General features: G+C 41.1%; 1 protein-coding gene across 1 annotated transcript; it reads left to right on the forward strand.

Annotated features, from left to right (window-relative positions):
* The first annotated feature begins 435 nt into the window (after positions 1-435).
* On the forward strand, positions 436-8,572 carry LOC130111848 (cell surface A33 antigen-like). The gene is made up of 7 exons (XM_056279145.1): positions 436-590; positions 1,333-1,499; positions 2,768-2,984; positions 6,850-7,020; positions 7,185-7,301; positions 7,417-7,546; positions 7,785-8,572. The coding sequence occupies exons 1-7, from the start codon at positions 551-553 to the stop codon at positions 8,239-8,241; spliced, it is 1,299 nt and encodes a 432-aa protein (XP_056135120.1). The 5' UTR covers positions 436-550; the 3' UTR covers positions 8,242-8,572.
* The last annotated feature ends 7,372 nt before the right edge of the window (positions 8,573-15,944 follow it).

Genomic DNA, 15,944 nt, shown 5'->3' on the forward strand with positions numbered 1-15,944 from the left:
ATAAGCATTCCCTCCAATGCTTATGATTGTTGAGCATCCTCCCAAATGCTCAATAACCCAGGTAGGAAAATCAAAGAAGGTTGAGTCGGTTCATCCGGATGAACGTGCAAGTGTGAAGATGACTGAAGATGTCACTTAGTTTTTTTTTAGGCAACTGAATCAAATGGCAATATTTTCATTTGGGCTGTATGGCTAAATTGGGATTCAGCACAAGGGGGAGGGGGGATCACGAATAACAGCAAAAAAGCACAAGTAACGTAAACGCGAGAGGAGTGTGACTGTAAGCATTCAGTACTAAGAAAGCAGACAACAGGACAAGCTACGACACGACCAGCGGTTAGAATAAGAGAGGGGCGGGACCACAGCCCTCAAAACAAGTGATTTCACTGGAGGACAGTGGTGTCATTTGGTTGAGCTGCACTTGCCTGTGGCGACGCAACGCACAATTTCCAATGCAAATAGACGCCAGACGTGCCCGGATTTTATCTAAATTGAAATAAATAAACTGCTCTTGGTCTACAATAAGGTTAATCCAAAGTCATACGTGGATATGGAGGAACGGATTTTTACCTTGAGTTTGATGTGTCTCGGTGAGTTTTATGTCATTACACCTTTATGGAGATGAGAGCTATACATTTGCCGCACCTGGTTCCGTACTTTTCACCAACCTGGAATGTAAAAAAAAAAGAAGAAAGAAAGAAAGAAAGATAAAGAAACAAAAGCTTTACTTATTCTGGTGATTACTTGATATTTAGAATGTTACACATAGTAATGTAATTATCATGCAAGCAAATATATATATATATGGACGTATATGACTCAATATAGTTTTTTCCCCTTTACTTGTTAAACATGGCCTGTTTAAACTCTACTAGGTCCACTTTACCATTAAGCCTTATGATCGTACCTCATGTGCACAACTTTTAAGTTGCAATTAAATTGTAAATATATCTTGACCTAAAAAGGAGCCCAGAGTTGATGTCTAAGGTTATTCATTTAATCATTTATTTATTTTGACTTGGAAAATACATTGTATTCTAATAAGGGAGCGCCTGTTCTCCCAGTCATCCGACATCTTGACGCGTTGCAGTTGCAGCTTGAAACATGTCATAACGCGTGGTGGCGGCGTCGGGTGGGTATCGCCGAAGCTATTGAAACACTTCCCCCTCTGAACCACTGATGAGAGGGCAGATACTCAAACATGAAGTAATGTACACCAACAGTCAAAGGATTCTGTGTTTGTAGCTGAGTCGGGCTTTTCTCAGGTCATTTTATATGCGCATAGGGTGAGTTGAGGTAACTAACTCCCCCTTTTTAATCCTGTTGCCACAGTGTTTTCAAAGGCCATGGCCCTGGATGTGAACATTGAGAAGGATGTGTATGAAGTTGCCAGAGGCAACAATATCACACTGCCGTGCACCTTCAAGCCGAAAGACGAGAAGCCCGGTTTGGTTATTGTCACTTGGACCGCAGAAGGAGCCAAACCTGGGACTCCCGAGGTCGGTTCCACACACACACACACACACACAACACAAACTCCACCGCTTTTATGTCCGAGTGTCTTGTGTGTGCACGTATTTATACATAGCTATTATCTATCTGTGTGTATTATTCGACCGCTTAAGAGACGTTCAGAGTCGAATACACAGTAGATTCGAGATTCAAAGGTTTATTTGGCACATAATACTTCACATACAAGCAAGCAAGTTTAGTTTAGTTATATAGCACATTTCTTACACAGGGCAATTCAGTGTGCTTTACACAAATAAAAACAGAAAAGGAACAACCATATGAAATATAATTAAAAGAGAGTAAATAAAAACAAATAGGAACAATCATATGGTCACCTTCTTAAAATAATTGCCCAAGTCATATTTTCAAGTTTAAAAAAAAAAACAGAGTAAACCGACAAATTTTGTTTCAGTTTCAGTTTATTTTGTTTTTCGAAAAACTTGAAAATATGACTTAGGCCATTATTTTAAGAAGGTGACGATATATTAAGTACAATTAAAAGAGTACAAAGTACATAAAATGTGCTTAGAATTAGTAATTAAAAAAGTAATATAATTAAAAGACAGGTCATTTGGGTGGATACCATCTCGATGGAAGAACAGGGCGATTTCAGAAGAGATTGAAATTGTCAACAAAAGCTATTTTCCGGAGTGCACAGGTTGAGTGCAACCAGCTGTGGAAACTCAACTTCCCCTCGGGGATAAATAAAGTATTCTAATTCTGATTTTGATTGAGTCTGAAACTCAATGTGCAGCTGCAGCTTGGGTTGAACCGAGAGGGAGTCATGAAGTTTGCTGAAGTTGCGTTTCAATATTTCTGAGGTCTGACTGGATATCATTACAGCCAGTGTGAAGGACAACGTGACGGGCGAGTGGATGAACAGCTAAGATGCTGGGGACGTTCTCCATGATGACAGTCCCCTTAGCGCCAGGAAAACAGAAAGTAGTGTACAATGAAACACTTACTGGCAACTCTGAAGCGTTTTACTGCTTATTGTACTTGTATGTGACAAATAAACCTTTCACTCACTCACTCACTCACTCTCTCTCTCTCTCTCTCTCTCTCTCTCTCTCTCTCTCTCTCTCTCTCTCTCTCTCTCTCTCTCTCTCTCTCTCTCTCTCTCTCTATCCATTTTATTGGTACCAATTGTAATACAGGTAAACAAGAACAAAGTAGACTGAAAATGGAGAAAAGAGAACTTTGTGCAAGTTTTAATGTTCTTGGGCTATCTTCTTCTTTTTTTTTTGTCCAACAGTCCCTGGTCCTCACACACTATTCAACAAAAAGAACAACTGACATTGCACCCAAGTATGAAGGTCGGGCGTCACTAGACCAGGACATTGCCAAAGGAAAGGCAAACCTGATATTGTACTCTATTACACTAGAAGACAACAAGGTGTTTGAGTGTCGTGTTCAAATCCCAGGGGATGATACGGGCAAGCTGGTGGACACCACGCGTCTGGTGGTGATGGGTAATGGGCTTCGTTTTCATTTCACTATCACTTCATTTATACTTACAGCAAATCCAAGCCAACATGTTTCACAGTCAATAAACAGTCAGTTGTAGGAGAGTGAATAAGTTGCAGGCTCTATTTATGGGATGCATTTATATTTCACTGATATTCAAGAGTAATCTGTTTCATAGTCTATATAATTGAATTTCTTTATGCATGCTCAATAATCCAGGTAAGAAAATCAAAGAAAGTTGAATCAGTTCACCTGGACACAACGTTTATCGGGAGATATGTTTCCTCAGTGTTTCCCAATCCAGTCCTCCAGGACCCCCTATCCTGCAGATTTTCATTGTAACCCTGCATAGGTAGCCCTGCTTGTACTTACTCAACCAATCATCTCACAGCACTTACTTATGCAAGGTGTGCAACATCTGACATAATTCATTGCTGATTGGTTGAATAACTACAAACAGGTACCTATTTAGGGTTGCAAAGAAAATCTGTAGAATAGGGGGTCCTGGAGGACTGGGTTGGGAAAGTGACTTCTTCAGTCTCAATCGACTGCAGCTATCCCCACCCTTATAACGACCTTATAACGACCGAAACCAACGATCAGTTTCATATGCAAATATGGGTGTGGCCATTAACTAGAGTTACAATGGCCACGTGTACTATTCACAAAGGATTGGTGAATGTTTGCAATCACAGCATTGTAAAATGGCAGCGGGGCCACCACCTACCCATTGGTTCAGATTTGTGGACGACATCTGGGTTAAAATTAAATCTCAGGATGTACCACAATTCACTGACCCCATTAACTCTGTGTACAACCGCATCAAGTTCACCAGGGAGGATGTGAAACACAACAGGTTAGCTTTCTTAGACTGAAATTGCAATTGGTGATGAGGGACATTTGGTTGTTGATGTTTACCACAAACCATCACATACTGATCTGTACTTAATGTTTGACTCTCACCGTCCACTGGAGTACAAACTAAGAGTCATCAGGATGCTGTACTACCGAGCTGATGCTGTACTACCGAGCTGAAGCTCCCCTTCCCCACCGACACTGGCTGGGGAAGGGGAGAAATCCCACATTAAACAGGCCCTGATTAAGTGTAGTTATCCTAACTGGGCATTTGTCAAAGCTAGCAAGACGCCCAAACAGGTCACTAGCCAATCAACGAGAGGAGAAGAACAACAGCTGCCTAAGTGTGAACCAGTGGTGATTCAGTATGCGGCGGGAGTATCGGAACAGTTACGACGCGTATTTTCCAAACACCATGTCTCAATTGCTTTCAAACCCCAAAATACGCTGCACCAGAAATTGGTCCACCCCAAGGATTGGATACCCCGGCACAAACAGCAATATAGTGTGTCGGGGCGATTGCCATGACTTGTACATCAGGGAAACTAAACAGATGCTGACCAGGAGGATGACACAACACAGAAGAGCTAACACATCAGGCCAGAACGCTACAATCTACACCCATCTACAGGCCAGTGGCCACTCTTTCAAAGATGAGAGCATCCTTGATAGGGGGAACGATGGTTTGAATGGGGAGTCAAAGAGGCCATCTATTGCCCCTTTTCCACTACATGGTACTGGCACAACTCGACTCAACTTTTTCGTTTTCCATTACTGGAAAGTACCAGCATTTTGGTAACTGTTACCACTTTTCTGGTACCACCTTTGTCGTGGTTCCAAAAAAAAAACTGGAGCAGGTACACTGGGGGGGTACTGTTACGGTAATGGAAAATGACACTATGCGAGTCGAGTTGAGCCGGTACCATGTAGTAGAAAAGGGGCATATGTGAAAAGGGAATGACCATCCTTGAATCGAGGAGAGGGCTATGAGTACATCTGTCACCATCTTACAATGCTGTGATTGCAACTACATCGAGGGCGGTCTGGCAGCGGCCTCGCCTAGCCTTGACTGTATTCTTAGTGTCGTCGTGTGGAGTCCGGGAATGTGTATCGAAGGTGTCTGACTGGGAGAGCTGGCATTGGATCAGCTGAGGAAGCTTGGTCTGCTGTGTCTTGTGGGTCCAAGGAGCTGTGCCCGAAGAGGAAACACTGAGGGTGGTCTAACAGGACATGGAAGCGGGGCAGGCTAAACTAACTGCTAGCCCATGCAGACCAGCAGTTCCGACAGTCATCCTGGCTGGTGTTCGTTCTCCTGGACAGCGATTTTTTTTTTCTTGTTTAGTTTAGATATATGTGTTAGTTTGGATATACGTGTTCTTGTAGTTCTTGTAGATTTTGGATGTGTTTTGTGGCCATTGAAACTCATTAATGGTCACATCCATATTTGCATATGAAACCGATCATTGCTTTTGGTCGTTATGCCACTGTATTGTTTAGAATGGTGCGGACACCTGCAGTCAGTTGAGACTGAAGAGGTCACTTAGATGAGTGATGAAACATGCCTCTCAATAAATTTGTCCAGATGAACTGATTCAACTCTCTTGAATATTCTGCATTGAGGGAATATACACAATTTGTGCTTAGCCACAACACATTTTTGCAAAAGTTGCGACCGAAAAAATGTTTTGGTTGGCGTTTTCTTTATTATTGTGCTCTCAATGCATCAAAAATGCATCCGTGGTGGGTTTTATCTGGGTGCCCCGGTTTCCCCCACCATCAAAAAGACATGCATGTTAGGGTTAATACTCCTGTCTGTGTCCCTGACCGAGGCATGGCAAGAAGAACTGGAGTTGGTCCCCGGGTGCTGCACGGTGGCTGCCTACTGCTCCTAGCTACACAGCTTGGATGGGTTAAATGCAGAGAAAGAATTGCCCCACGGGGATTAATAACAGTAGTAAAAATAAACAAAAAACTATATAGTCGGCTTCTCTTGTGCATTGTAGCATTGTAAATTCATTGTAGGAAAACATTTTTTTCAAAAACTTGATTTCTCAGTTATTTCATTTGACAGAGCTACGTTCTCGGTTTCAAGAAAACACGTTTTCCCCACCTCAGGCTTAAAGCCAAAATTATTATTTTGCATTGTTGTCTGAAAAAAACAACAACATTGCTTTATATCAATACCGTCAAAGCATATATGGAATTCATGTATTCATAATTTGAATAGATGTCTGAGCCATTTCTGGTAGGATCACTTAGAAGTGTGCACACTTGCAACTTCATTGATTGATCCAAAACCAGGTTTCACAGGTCCAAGGTCGATAAAAGTAAACGTGAAAAGAAAGGGAATATAATCGTTATATGCTCTCATCGTGAAAATCGGATCTAACAGAGTTCTATGTCAGACAAAATGTGAAGTCAACTGAATCAAATTTTACACAGTCAGTAATCAGCATCTGCACCTGATGGCAGTCATCAACAGGAAGCACCCAAGATGACAATCAAACCATCACTTATTGAAAAACGTCCCCATGATCACAGAAAAACTGTTTGGAAAGATCAACGAAGGTTGAAGCGGTTCCAACGTTCTTTGATTTTCTTACCTGGATTATTGAGCATGCCTCACGACTGTTTGGAAAGATGTTATCTCAACAAGCATGTTGGCCAATCTTCACCATCCTGAGTTTATTAATCATATCAATCAACTGATTATTCATATCACTCAGTTATCCATAAGTCACAAAACACAAAAGGCAAGAACATCCACATGATCACAGTAAACATGTAGATGAGCCTCATCAATCTGACGGACAAAAGAAAAACTATATCACCAAACTGTGAACATGTTGCTAACCCCAAACAAACAAACAAGTTCTCAAAACGGGATTTTGTCAAGCAATCTCTTTTTAAGGTGCAGGGATTTGTTAACAATTTTGACTGCATTGCCGTGATCATGTCTATTTCCAGAGAGGAAAGTTTGAAAAATTGATCATGTTAAATCTCACCATTCCCTAGTGGCTCCTTCCAGTCCTATTTGTATGATCCAGGGGGATGAGGAGTATGGGCAGAACATCAACCTGACCTGTGTATCTGAGGAAGGCTCTCCACCACCCACCTACAAATGGGAAAGCCGTGATGTCAGGAATATGCCTCGTGTTGCCTTTGCAGACCCCAGGACCACTGACAGTATATAACACTAATAGTCTCGAAGTGTGTGTGTGTGTGTGTGTGTGTGTGTGTGTGTGTGTGTGTGTGTGTGTGTGTGTGTGTGTGTGTGTGTGTGTGTGTGTGTGTGTGTGTGTACTTTCAGGTTTATTTGGACCCTAAAGAATAGTCTATTTCATTTTCAGAGGACGGTATTCTGTCCCTTTACAATATCTCCAGAGAGACATCAGGATACTACACGTGTACGTCGAGAAACAAGATCCGCTCTGTCACATGCAGCATCACCCTCAAAGTTATGCCACGTGAGCACAACGCCTTAAATTAGTTTAACTGTATAATTGCAACAGTTAGATACATATACATCACTGATAATCTCCTCTCCTCTCCTCTCCTCTCCATCCTTCTTCAATTCTACAGCATCCATGAACATTGGCTTCACTGCAGGGATCATTGGAGGGGCTGTAGCAGCTTTGGTCATTCTCGTTATCATCATATATTGTTGCTGTTGCCGAAAGAAGAATGACAACAAGGAAGAGTACACCATGGGGTATCATCTTCTTAACCCACACAGACTCACACACACACACACACACACACACATACAATGCTTACACACACGTACAGGGTCATATGTATGCACATACGCAGGCTTACATGCACTCAGAAGTATACCCACACACAACCTGAGTAATGCACCTACTGTTACAACAAAAGAATACACATATTCACCGTGATGAAGACACACGTGGTACATAAATGATGAGCGTTATGTGCTCTGTATGCAGGGTTCGTGAGCCAGGAGCTTTCCCTGACAAAGAACCTGTGGAAAAAGGAGAAAGGCAGGATAATGACAGGCAGGAGGATGTACGGCATGATTATGACAATGAGAAGGACCCCGCCGACCGCCGCTACCACCATGAAGAGCGATCCGAGCGGGATGTAGACCGCCGCACCGACTACGATGACCGCCGCAGCGACTACGATGACCACCGCAGTGACTATGATGACCGCCGCAGTGACTATGATGACCGCCGCAGCAACCACTCGGACAGGCGTGACAGGTACACCGACCACAGGGAGCGCTACGACGATGACCACAACTATGATAACGACCGCCGCTATGACGACCGTAGAGATCGCCGTCACGATGACCGCTACGATGAGCCGTATGATGATCGTGATAGTGGTAGAGCACCAAGTGTGCCATCCAATAAGCCATCAAGAATGGACTATGATGACTAAAAGCTTCCCTATTTCATCGGCAACCCTCTTCCTTCCACTTCCTTCTTTTCATTTCCCCTTTTTTTTCCTAAGTTGTACTGACTAAGAGCTATATTTACATCCAACAGCAAAAGTAAAAAAAAATTTCTCGCTTTTCACCCCCAATTGTACCCATCCAATTACCCCACTCTTCCGAGCTGTCCCGATTTCTGCTCCACCCCCTCAGCCGATCCAGGAGGGCTGCAGACAACCACAGGCCTCCTCCAATACATGTGGAGTCGCCGGCTGCTTCTTTTCACCTGACAGTGAGGAGTTTTTCTAGGGGGACGTAGCGCATGGGAGGATCACACCATTCCCCCCAGTTCCCCCTCCCCCCCCCCCACAAACAGGCGCCCCGACCGACCAAAGGAGGTGCTAGTGCAGCGGCCAGGAGACATACCCACATCCAGCTTCCCACACATAGACACGGCCAATTGTGTTGGTAGGGACGCCCAACCAAGCCGGAGGTAACACGGGGATTCGAACTTGCGATCCCCGTGTTGGTAGGCAACGGAATAGACTGCTAGACTACCTGGACACCCGAAAAGTCAAAATTTAAGATGCAGCAAATTTAAATAAAACTAATTGTATTTCTTCTACATGGATCAAAATGAATAAATAGGATAGGAAATCACATCCATCCATCCATCCATTAACCAGATCACTTATCCTGTTCTCAGGGTGGCAGGGATGCTGGGGCCTATCCCAGCAGTCATTGGCATGCCAGGAGGCATAAATCACATATTGTTCACATAACCAAAAAAGTTTTTTAAGAACTGGTTTCTATTGAGCAAGATTGTAGTCCCCTTTTTTAACGGGGTGATATGATAATATTGTATATACTACTAAAAGACCAAAACAAAGGAATGCACTATGCAATATTTTGATGCACCAACTAACGACTATCCACTCATGTTGGGCACAGTGTACATGGGAGCTTAAGTGCAGTTAGAACGTGATCATAGCGGACAGGCATTCTGCAGACAGCTTTTGGTTGCAATATTCCACGATGCTGCTGTGTCATTATTTACTCACCATTGCTATTCATGTTATAAACACTTTATCAAATAATAAAAAAAAAGATCTTTCCACCTGGATTGGGTACATTTGGGGGGGGGGGTTGAAGAGATTTCTTAGAATCCATTACAAGCTTGTAGCACAGTACACTATTTGACCAGATAACCTAAAAGAACAAATGTAAAAAAAAACCAAAAAAACAACCACATCATAAATGTAGAATTAACGTTTTCTTCATCCACATCATTTCTCACACACACACACACACACACACACACATATATATATATATATATATATATATATATATATATATATAACTTTGTGAAAAGAAACACTCAACAGTAGGGAAAGTGCTCAACAAATAAGGAGCAAAATAATCCAGTTAGTCTCTTATGAGACAGTACAAGCTTGTTTCATAGCATGAAACAAGCTGTCTCATAAAGAATTTAACTGGGTTGTGTATATATATATATATATATATATATATATATACACTAAATACTGCACAAAACCTCTACCTGATATACAGTACAGGAAAAACATTGTTACGAATTAAAAACCTAGCATTGTCTAGGTTTGTTATTTAAATTGTCTGATTGTGCTGTACCTACTCATGTATGATAATGAGGTTTGCAGGCTTGTTTTCACAGAAAACCGTCACAAATGAAAACAGCTCAGTTTATATAGATTTGAACAGTATGTTTGCCATTGTGCCTGTTTGTGTTAGCCTTGTCATTTCTCATATATATATATATATATATATAACTGTAGGAAAAAAACGTTTAATACATAACAGTACAAGCTTGTTTCGTGTGTCGCGCACTCATCAGTTGTATGTATGTATGTATGTATGTATGTATGTATGTATATATATATATATATATATATATATATATATATATATATATATATATATATATATATATATATATATATATATATATATATATATATATATATATATAGGGAGTTATATTGGTGGTAGTTATTTTTCATTATCTTTTAATCAAACTGAAAGTCAACTGTCCTTCCAGGGGACTTGATTCAATGTGGTTTATGTCATGGCATGTTGTCTCAGTATGTCTCCCTGTTGGAAATCATTTTTACCTGCTTCTTTTTCTGCCCTTCTGCTTTTTTATGGTTAAAAATATTCCTAACATGTCACGATTTTAAAGCTACAGTTTTTATGATTTTGCAATACATGTATACAATACAAATGGGCAACTATGTTATTATCTTATCTCAAAAAAATGTTCTTTCACACCATTTGAAACTTTTTTTAGAAAATTAAGCTGAAATAAACTGGTCCCAAAAACTGCTTCTTTCACTGTCTTCATGCATGCTCAATAATCCAGGTAAGGAAATCACAGAAAGTTGGATCAGTTCATCTGGACACAACGTTTATTGAGAGAGACGTTTCATCACTCATCTCAGTGGCCTCTTCAGTCTCAGCTGACTGCAGGTATCCCCACCCTTATAAACAGTACAGTGGCATAACGACCGAAACCAACAATCAGTTTCATATGCAAATTCCCGTGACCTTTAACTAGAGTTACAATGGCCATGTGTACTATTCACAGAGGATTGGGGAATATTTGCACTCACAGCATTATAAAATGGTGACTGATGGCGACCAAACAGACCCTGGCCAAGAGGATGGCACAACACAGGAGAGCTAACACGTCAAGCCAGGACTCCGCAAGTCTACACCCAGTCTACAGGCCACTGGCCACTCTTTCAATGATGAGGATGTGCACACCCTTGACAGGGAGGAACGCTGGTTTGAACGGAGTGTCCAAGAAGCCATCTGTGTTAAGAGGGAACGACCATCCCTGAACCGGGGGGGGGGGCTAAGAGTATATCTATCATCGTCTTACAATGCTGTGATTGCAACTATTCCTCCAATCCTCTGTGACAAGTACACATGGCCATTGAACCCCTAGTTAATGGTCACGGTAATTTGCATATGAAACTGATCGTTGGTGTCGGTCGTTACGCCCCTGTATTGTTTTTAAGGATGGGGATTCTGTGGATGGGGATGCCTGCAGTCAGTTGAAGAAGTCACTGATGAACACTGGCGATGAAACGTTTCTCTCAGTAAACTTTGTGTTCAGATGAGCTGATTCAACTTCCTGTAATCTACAATAACCTATTGTAACGTGCATGGATAAGTGGACACCTTGGTCCTTGACTAATGGGGAGGACCCTTCAGTCGACTGGTTAACGTTGTTGCTTGAGGAGTGGGGGACATGGGTTCGCGTGGCGGTTCCCGGACTGCCCCCTGAATTCGCTACACTATTGATATTTTTCACTGGAGGCAAATGTTTCAACAAAGACACTTTTTGCTGTCTGTAACATAACATAACCATTAGCAGTTTATACCCCCCCCCCAAAAAAAAACAAAACAAAAAAAAACTTGTTTTCAATCAAAAATATACAGACAAATCTAATCACAAAGTTGCCTAACCCTCTGGTTGTAAAATTTTGTTATGTAAAATAACAAAATACAATATATAGGCAGGAATACAAAAACAAATGGAAAGAGCAGTGAACATATTTTGCAAACTCTCTGTAACAACACAAGTAATGACGAGTCCATGTTTGAAAAGGGCGTAGGACGAAGTAAAGAACTTTTTTGGTCCTACCCCTTTTTTATACATTATCAGTCAAGTCAAACCACAACAAAAATTCCTCAACAAAACAAAAGTGAAAAAATAAAATAAAGACCAATGCATAGAGATTAAAATAAACAAAACAGCTCAAGTCAGACAAGGCACCTCACACGTCATGTGTCATGTCATGTTATTCCAGTCCACCTCTTTGTTCATCCATCCTATAGCTGTTCAATATGTTATTTACAAAGAGCTGTTTAAGAGTACTTATTGATGTACACATCTTCGATTCTTTTCTACAGTTGTCCCATAGATTATCTCCTCTGATGGATATGCAATGAAGTTTTGCATTTGTCCTCACTAGTTGTTTTTTGACTGTACATATTCCTCCGAGATCCTGTTTACTTTCCCTCCTTTGGAACAACCTTTGGACACTGCTTGGTAACTGCTGATTTTTTACTCTGTACATGATTTGAACTGTTTTGAAGTCAACCAAATCCTTAAATTTTAGGGCTTTCAATTTGATAAAGAGTGGGTTTGTAGGCTCTCTGTAAGTGGTTTTGTTTACAGTTCTTATTGCTCCTTTCTGAAGGAGGACGACTGGATTTGAGTAGACATGCAGATCAGCATTCTACTTCTCCTTAACACGTGCACCACGTCATCTGTGTATGCTGGAACAAAGGGAAACCTGTCAGGAGACTGGCTAGTCAAAGAGAGTCAGATGATCACCCCCCCCACCACCACCATCACCACGCTCCCCATCTCTGACCTCCACCTGGTAGAATGTCTCTCTCTTGCAGACAGAGGCGGTAGGCCCACCGGTCTTCTAATACCTGAGACGGTAATACCTCCAGTTGCCTCTGGGTGGCAGAGCCCTCCTCAGTTGCTGGTTCTGACAGAGACGCTGTCAGATACACGTTCACAAAACATGCCTTTACTGGTCTGTTGTTATCTCGCTGAAGCGGCAGCGTGCATACAAATAAACAGAGAAACACAATTTTTTTGTTTTTTTTTTATCAAGGAGGCTTACCTTCTTCACCTGCACCAGGGCCTGATGGTGAAAACCCAAATGGAGCCCTCTACACCCTCCTCTGAGGGAGGGCTCCACACGTGCGACAACAATGCATCAAACCCCCTCTCTGCTGAGTGGAGTAGCAGTGAAATGAGGGACACAAAACCTTTTTAGGCAACTAATTCATAATTGGCTTACTTTGGTGTATTACAAGGTCTTGTAAAAACAGAAACTAATAATGTTAAAATGGCTCGCTGTAGGTTGCCCTCACAAGTAATTTTCTCACCAGTGTGTAAAGTCACAATGTCCATATGATTTTCTTTCATTATTTATTACTAATGTTTCTTTTGTTTTTTATTCATAATGTTAAAATATATATGCAATACTTTTCCAAAGGTTCGTACAATGGTGCGTACACTGAAATAAGGCCACAGTGTAGTAAATTTGATGATTTTTGATGATTTTTTTCATTTTTTATTTAGTGAACTCATGTTGAAGAATGTCAGTCGAGAAAAACACAAAAGATGTTGCCAACAAACAAATGTACACCCACAGACCTTTCTTAAGGGGAAATATAGCTGGTACAATAATGCTAAACCCTCATTTAGAGACCAAACCACATCCTGTAAAGGTTTGGTGAGGATGCCCCAGCGTTGCTGCCTTTCTGCAAGGCATTTTTACCCCTATAGCAAGATATAGGCTTATATCAATATGGTGGGCAGAAAATACAGAGACACTAGTAGTGTGGGTGTTCTGTGGGACCTCTCATGGCGTAGACTATACATCAATTATCAATTCTAAAAAAGAGAAGCCGCAACAATTCTGTACACTATCAAGCTGAACCTTAGTCCCCACATAGATACTAGCAACATTTTCACAAATTCTTGCAATTTACCAAATTTTTATTATTATTAAAAAGCAAAACAAAAAACAAAACACCTCCGTTTCCGTCCTGTAGCATATGCTTGATAGTGTAAAATAAGGCGTGACATTTTTAGCTTATTAGTCCCTGTGGAGTATTCACACATATGTTTGTGCACCTTGGTATACTATATACATATATTTGTGCTTGTTTACCTTTTTCATGCAAACAAGGGTATTTACATCTCTGTTTGTGTGTGTGTGTGTGTGTGTGTGTGTGTGTTTGCACAAGCATATGTATATATAGAGGTCTTATTTTTGTGCATGTGTGTGCATGTGTTTTTGTGAAATTCTCCCTTTATCATGGTTTGTTTTTGGCCAGCGTGATTTGTAGTATACAGATATTTCCAGTCATTTCATATGCATGGTTATTCCCATCTCAGTGACCAGGACAAATGTGCAGTGGGATAAAATACTACTAAAGCAAGCAGCTTTACTGAAACACATTTTGGTAAAAAAAATAAATAAATCATTAGATACTTTCCCATGTCGTCAAATGTGGCTTGGACCATAATATGTCTGAATTATATTAGGTTTAGAAAGGCTTAGAGGTCTCTGGCAGTATATATCAATGTATATATCATTAGATAGCAGTGTGAAACTAAATCATAAACTTTTAATATTTGCTGTTCACTTTTAAATTACTAAGTATTTCATTTTGGTGGATAGTTTTCCCCAATTTTGCCATGCATACCTCAATATGAGTCAATCGCCTGTTATCTACCCTTAATACAGGCAATCCCTGTATCTATAACTATGGCTGGCCAGTCCCCCCTTCACTTAAATATTTTGAGGGTGTAGTGTATTCTTACAATCACAAAAAATAAAAACTTCCTCTTGTATTACAGCTATGTGTATGACCCGCAACTCGGTGGGCTCTGTGATTTTTGTCTTGAGGAGAAACAGAAGTTAAACTACTTCCCTTTTCAACTGAAACATGTTGCGCTTGCCATGCCAGATAACTAATGACTTGTAACTTACAAAGCCCCCACCAGCAAACATAAGCAGAGGTGTAGTAAAGGATAGCACTTGCATGCCAAAACACGGCAATAGCAGAGATGGGAGGACTTAATACTAATAACCTGATGTGTGTCAAGAAAAAATGACATGGTTTCGTAGCTCCTGTTGCAAAAGAAGCATTTGGCATGGACAAGTATATTCATCCAGCAGAAATGTTGTATTTTGCGACACCTTCACCTACTCACTCACTTTTGACTCTCCGCCTGCATCAGAAGCATGTCTTCATTTTGGGCATTGCTGCTGTACCACCGGACCAGAGCAGAGAAGTTCCTCTCGAAACCGAAACTGACTTCACAAGTCAGATTGTGAGGCTGACCTAGAATCAATATGGGAAACCTCGTTAATCAATTGTCACACTCCATATTCCACACAGGAGCCATCACATTTACTCTATTGTTTTAGTGTATCCGTTACCCTGTCATTTGGTCCTGTGTGCTCAATAAGAAAAATGCATGAGCAGTTTGTTCAGACCAAGGAAGAGAACAACACATTATTGATGTTAGCCTAACGGTGCCATGTATAACTATGCCATCATCAAGTTGAGGTGGTAATCTTTAGATAACCACTTGGGTTGCTCTTACCTATCTCTACTTCCTCAGTCTCATAGCCACAACAACAGATAATAATCAGAAAGGCCTTAGAATCACTTGCTGTTAGGATGAGAGAAATAAAATTGTTTTATAATGCCATACTATAACAACTGAACATGATTGGAGGAACTAGCTCACACTTCCTGAGGTTGTTGAGACCTCCACCACCCAGAGGCCTTCTAAAGCATTGAGACTAGTACTTGTCTGTCTCAAGCTTAGAGGACTGAAGATTGAAGAGGTCAGTTACATGAGTGATGACACGTTTCTGTCACCAAACGCTGTACCCAGATGAACTGATTCAACTCTCTGATGATTCATCCTCTGATTTCGTAAAGCGTCACTTCTGCAGTAGCATCCTGACCACTAGATGGTAATGCTATACTGTGCATTTGGCAAGCAACAAATCACTGACAAGTATTTACCATATCTGCTAAGCGACACTGGATTTTTTTGTTTTGTTTCCCCTACCACAAAGTCACTTGAACATATTAGCAGTCGCAGGCTGTGGGC

This window comes from Lampris incognitus, chromosome 4 (genome assembly GCF_029633865.1).
Source record: "Lampris incognitus isolate fLamInc1 chromosome 4, fLamInc1.hap2, whole genome shotgun sequence".
NCBI lineage: Eukaryota > Metazoa > Chordata > Actinopteri > Lampriformes > Lampridae > Lampris > Lampris incognitus.

Bases quoted from the DNA above. Each gene is read 5' to 3' on its own strand.
- LOC130111848 (XM_056279145.1), top strand. From the start codon at position 551: ATGGAGGAACGGATTTTTACCTTGAGTTTGATGTGTCTCG. The intron at 1,500-2,767 runs GTCGGTTCCACA...TTTGTCCAACAG, and splicing joins CCAAACCTGGGACTCCCGAG to TCCCTGGTCCTCACACACTA. The intron at 2,985-6,849 runs GTAATGGGCTTC...ACCATTCCCTAG, and splicing joins CACGCGTCTGGTGGTGATGG to TGGCTCCTTCCAGTCCTATT.